Source organism: Charadrius vociferus, unplaced genomic scaffold (assembly GCF_000708025.1).
Source record: "Charadrius vociferus isolate BGI_N301 unplaced genomic scaffold, ASM70802v2 scaffold163, whole genome shotgun sequence".
Lineage (NCBI taxonomy): Eukaryota > Metazoa > Chordata > Aves > Charadriiformes > Charadriidae > Charadrius > Charadrius vociferus.
In genome coordinates, this window is record NW_009648332.1 from 20,727,150 (window position 1) to 20,732,469 (window position 5,320).

Here is a 5,320-nt window from a genome sequence, read left to right on the forward strand (position 1 = left end):
CCGAAGGGACAGCCCGGACGGTGCCAGCGCTCCCCTTCCTCCGCCGCGAACCCACCGCCCCTTTCCAACACTGATAATTGCTTACTTTTCTGATGAGGCTCTTTTGTTTTTGCCTGTCCTGCCCTTTTGGAGTCGAGCGTGAAACATCTAGTTAAAAAAGCTAGAGCTTGGTCTGGAAATAGAATTCCAAATATATTTGTATATGAAGCAAGGCTCCTGTCAGGGCTGAACACTGGTCTCTGTATCGTAAGAGATAATTGATTTCTATCCTGCACAGACAGGCTTAAAAATGAAATTTCTTTTGCTGAGGCAACTGACCTTGATCTGTTGGTGGCAAAAAAGAGATGTTTTTGTTCTGCTTCCCCCAATTATGTTTTGAAGCTTGGGAAACTTTATTTAAAAATAATTTAATAGCTGATCTTTATAATGAAAAAAGTTTAAGCTCATATATATATCTGTCTCATACAAGATTTCTCCACACATAAGCACAGAATCATAAAACAAACCGTGAGAAGATAAACTAGGCATAGTTTATACTGAGAAATCTTGATAAGGATTGTGTACGTAAGCATGTCTATTCATTGTATATAATAATGTACTAATATATATTAATATATAAGGTTGCATATCTATGTAATACATATAAAGTACTCGTGTAATATGTGAGTAAATTCTAGACATTAATAATAATCTGGCATGAGTAGTTGTAACGGTTTTCCCCACAACGCAGCCAAACACAACTCCTGCTGCAGATAATTCTTCCCTTTCACCCTATATAAAGACAAGTTTGAGAGCTGACCTTTAAATTACCCACACGGACGAGTGGCTGGAGGCGTTTTGTCAGCCTTGGAGGTTTCCCTCTGGAGACCACAGGAGTCACCATTGTTACTTTGCCTCATGTATTTGAGTATTTAAAATCAGACTAGCTGGAAAAAATCGTGTGTAAATGTAAATACTGCCCCTTTTGTAGGTAGCTCATTCGCAGTATAACGATGGGAAAAGTATTTAATGGGAAGAAAATTTATAAAAGTAAAGAATAACAGCAAAAAAAGTTCAGTTATAGAAAATGACCTATGGCTCATGTCTTGCAGTGCTCACACAGCCCAAACTGTTCACTCCTATGGAAGCTTTGCCTGCATCATTCCTGGCCAAAATCCTAATCCAAACTTTTAAAGATAATATTTGCTGTCTTTGTTAATCATATGAAATGTCATTACATATGCATTCTAATAATAATACTACTACTACAGAAAAACAAACCTTGCCAAACTCAAGAGCATTAATTTTAATACTGTCAACTGCCTGAGGACATACATTAAAATTAAGATGGCAGTTAGTATTAGATAAGATGAAAAATTTCACACTAAGAAACCACAAGTAGATTATTTTTCCTCTTATATAATCATTTTTTCAAGTTAATGAAACAGTTGTTTCTGTTAAATAATCATAGCTAATACTTATAAAAACTGCATAGTGTCCCTGATGACACTAAGACAAGAGGTTGATTAGAGGAAAAATAAAACTAGTAAAGTAGCTTTGTATTGCCCTGGAATCTATTAGAAGAAAAAATCATGGCACTTCCATAAACATTTTTGTAAGTCCATATGACATTCTTCACCTGGAGGATAGGTTGTACTATTAAAACTTTGTGAATTCCAGCTGCTTTTTTGACTATACGACTGTAAACAAAAAAGCAGGTGTCAACAATGGGTAGTGCCCACTCAAACTCCAGCTCCAGGCTGGTGGTGTTTGCTCTCCAAGAGACAGATCCACTGCCATTTAAATTGGTAGAGTCTGATTTGCATTCCTGGGAGCTGGATGAGGCCCTCCTTGCTAGGAGAAAGCTAGGTCATTCTTGCTGTGACATATCACTGATTTCTACAAAAAACTAACTTATCCCCAGATGGGTGAATGCACTGCGTGCATCTTTGCAAAGCAGGTGCTTCCTAACAAAGGGCACTTCTCAGCCACTGCAGGTGGAAGCCCTTGGCCTGAGGGGCGGGCTGGGCAGAGGGCTGCAGAGTCCATGGCACAAACCCACCAACTCCACCTCTGCTTGGGGAAGAAAAAGCAGAGGCTGTGCTGGGAAGGACTGGACAAAAGTGAAAGTCCACGGATAGGATTTATTCTTAAGAGCACTTGGCCCTGCTGCTGATTGTACTTGTACCCTGGGAGGACAGCTTTTTCTTCCAAAGATATACTCTCCAAGTGCAAATAAGAACAGAATCCAGCTCCTTCTGAATTGTTCCCCCACCTCCAAGTGGAAGCCCACAGAGTGGTGCTGCTTACATTTAACCCTTACAGGTACGTGGTGAGCAGTTTACAATGCTGAGTTAGATGTGCTTTTCAGGGATGTCACCACGGGCTCTGACTGTGCAGTGTCATGCAAGGGCAGAATCCTCCCCAAGACGCAGAGCACATGGGAGTTTGAAGAGTTTCACAGGATTTAGACCTGCTTTTTCTGGGCCCTGCTTTGAGATTCTGTCCTGGTATATCTGTCATACAGCACATGTATAAGTGCATTTTGGAGGTATGGTGACAAGAGTGCTCTGCTAACATGTTTCCCACCACTCTGTTTCTCATATCCACACGATTTAGGGACACCAGACCTGCCAGTCTTTTGGAAAGCATAAAAATGGCACTTAGTTTGTCTGCATATGGCAGATGAGAGTGTCTTATTTTCTCTTCGCCTTGGGTTGTATCCTTTCACCCCAAGAAACCTTATTTGAGTGATCACTCTTTGGACACGTAAGGTGTATTATTATGTTACTATCCCCTGCTGAAGGCTGGGGAGAGAGGACTAGAGGCTCCTCCCGCACTTTTCCTTCCCTGGCAGCCAGAAAGAGCAAGAGTGAGAGCAAGGCCCGAGACATCGCAGACCAGCTGGGAAGCTGGATTTGTCCTCATTTTCCATTTGTTTCTGGGGGCAGAGCTGGGCAGAGGAGCACCCCACACCTGCAGAGAAACACCAGAAGGTCTTTGGCTTTAAATTCTCTGCAGCTTGGCTGGGATCGGCCCAGCAAGTATGGCCTGACCCTGGTCACAGCCATGTCCAACAGCCTGGGAGCACGTTGTGTCCTCTGGCTGTTGTGGGTGGGATACCCTGACAACACTGCCACAGGGACCACATGGCTTCCTCTGAGGAGGCGCACGAGGAGCCCACCCTGGAGTGGGGCTGGTGCCATGCACAGCTGGCCAGGAGGCAGGCGGTGTTGGGCGTGGTGGTGTGATCCATGGGGCATTAATCCTCCAGCCACCCATTTGCAGCCCACCAAACCTTGCTACGGTGGTGGGCATGGTTCTTGTGCAGGAGGTGTACACCAGGTGAAGAGTGTGAGAAGGGAGTCCCTGGGAGCCAGCTGCCTGGGACACAGCCAGGTCCAAGGTGGGAGCCCTTCCCCTGGGCACCCTCCCCTTCCCTGGGAGAGAAGCAGCAGCTCCACCCAGGAGTTGCAGATCAGGTTTCAGCTATGTTTGCAGCTATTTCCTGCAGCTGCTACTGCACCCACCATCCTCATGGTCCCAAAGCCTCCTTTGATGGTGAGGTGCCCGTATCACACCCAGCACCAGGGTGAGCCCCTTGCCTGCCATGTGATGACGCACTATCGGGCAAGAGGAGGAGAGCGAGCCCTGGTTCCCATACACAGGCCAAAGCTCCCTTCTTCATCCTTGCCATAAACTGCTGCGCTGAGGCAGCAGCCTTGCACAGGCTTGCAAAACCCTGGTTTGTGGAAGCCGCAGAGCTGCTGGGCCAGCCTGTGAGGAGCTTTTTGCTCTGCAAAGGAGAGGTTTCCCTCGGCAAGCCTTCTCCAGCTCCGCTCAGCCCTGGAACAGGCTGACAGGGAAGGGGATGCTATCGCCCCGCCAAAGGAAAAGCACCTTGCTCACGGCGCCTGGTGAGAGGCAGAATGACCCGAGATAGGAAGTGCGAGGAGAAGGGCAGGGAAGTGGCAGGGAGAGGCACCTGCTGGGGCTCGGCCACAGCCACCGCAGCCCTGGCAGCCCGGGGCAGCCGGCTGTGCAACGCCCCTCACGCCTGCAAGCCAGTGTAACCCACGCCTGCCGGCTTTCTGACAGGGAGTGGGTGCTGTTTCCATATGCTATTAAAAGTATTCACTTCTTCGCTGCTCCAAAGTCTTAACTGACTTTTATTATCCAGTCCCACCCCTACTGAATGATGATATATCTGCATTTTCAGCTATAAAAAAGAATCAGCATTTGACATGTGTATTACAGAAAAGACCTGAAAACATTCCTGAGGTTTTCTTCAACAAGAATAGTCAGGCCAGAAGCAATTTAAATCTAATTTTTTGCAACGGTTTATACATGCACACACACAATTTCACAGTTATTAGCAATTGTAATAGATAAAGATACCATTAATTATCTGATTATATATTTGATAATCACATTATCTCTGGAGAAAAGTGTTATTCACTGAATCATCAGCAGTTTTCTTACATTTTTATGTTGTAACTTAAGGTCTTTTTTGCTTAAATACACTTGCAAATTAATCAGTTTTGTTGGCTTGCCCAATTGTCATGATTTTTTTGGTTTGGACAGCCCCAAGTCTAAAATATTTATGCAGTGTCTTCAAAACAGTTAGAAAACTGTTACTTACCAACTGATGTAAGTCCATGTTTTATAGATTCCTGTATGATGGCTGTGTGGGAACCAGAAGACATTATTAGGTGTAAATATACAGTACCCTTGGGTGCAAGGTGTACAGCATTGAGCACAGAAGAGGTGCAGCCTGTAAACTTTTCTGGCCTTGAAACCCAGGCTATAATAACCTTCAGTGAAAGTCGGTGTGATGAACAACAACAAAAAAAGTTATCCAAGAATTCAGAAAGTAACAAGCATGTCTTTGAGTGGACTCTGTACTTTTTCCAGCATTAGTGACCTGCTGTAAACCATTTCATGATAGTCTCTAATCAGAAGAATTGGAACTTGTGATAGGTTTGGCACCGTCACGTGATCTTGTACAGCTTGATAAGAGGACCCTGTTATAAAGTGACAGCAAAAGAGATAAGAACTCTTGGCAGATAATGGCAGAGAAATGATTAACCTGGAGTGGAGAGGTGCTATGAAGCCCAGAGAGTGGAAGGTTGTAAAGTTGTGGGGTCATAAGATCATACTGAGTGGATGAAAAGCCATACCAACGTAAGTGTAATGACTATAAACTCAGACTTGTGACCTGTCTTCTTGATGTCATCACCTCTTTGCACAGTGGACAGCAAGCATGGTTGTTTTGGCTTCTGTAAACATTCTTTGGATGGCAAAACAAGCAAGCGTTAATTCCTTAAAGGAGGCTTCTGAA

The 5,320-nt window shown here is 44.6% G+C and overlaps 1 protein-coding gene across 1 annotated transcript in view; it reads right to left on the reverse strand.

The window, feature by feature from the left end:
- NR5A2 (nuclear receptor subfamily 5, group A, member 2) overlaps positions 1-4,685 on the reverse strand; it is a 96,702-nt gene extending 92,017 nt beyond the window's left edge. The window contains exon 1 of the mRNA XM_009884794.1: positions 4,622-4,685. Coding sequence (XP_009883096.1) covers positions 4,622-4,685 — 64 coding nt within the window. The remainder of the gene's footprint in view (positions 1-4,621) is intronic.
- Positions 4,686-5,320: the final 635 nt, after the last annotated feature.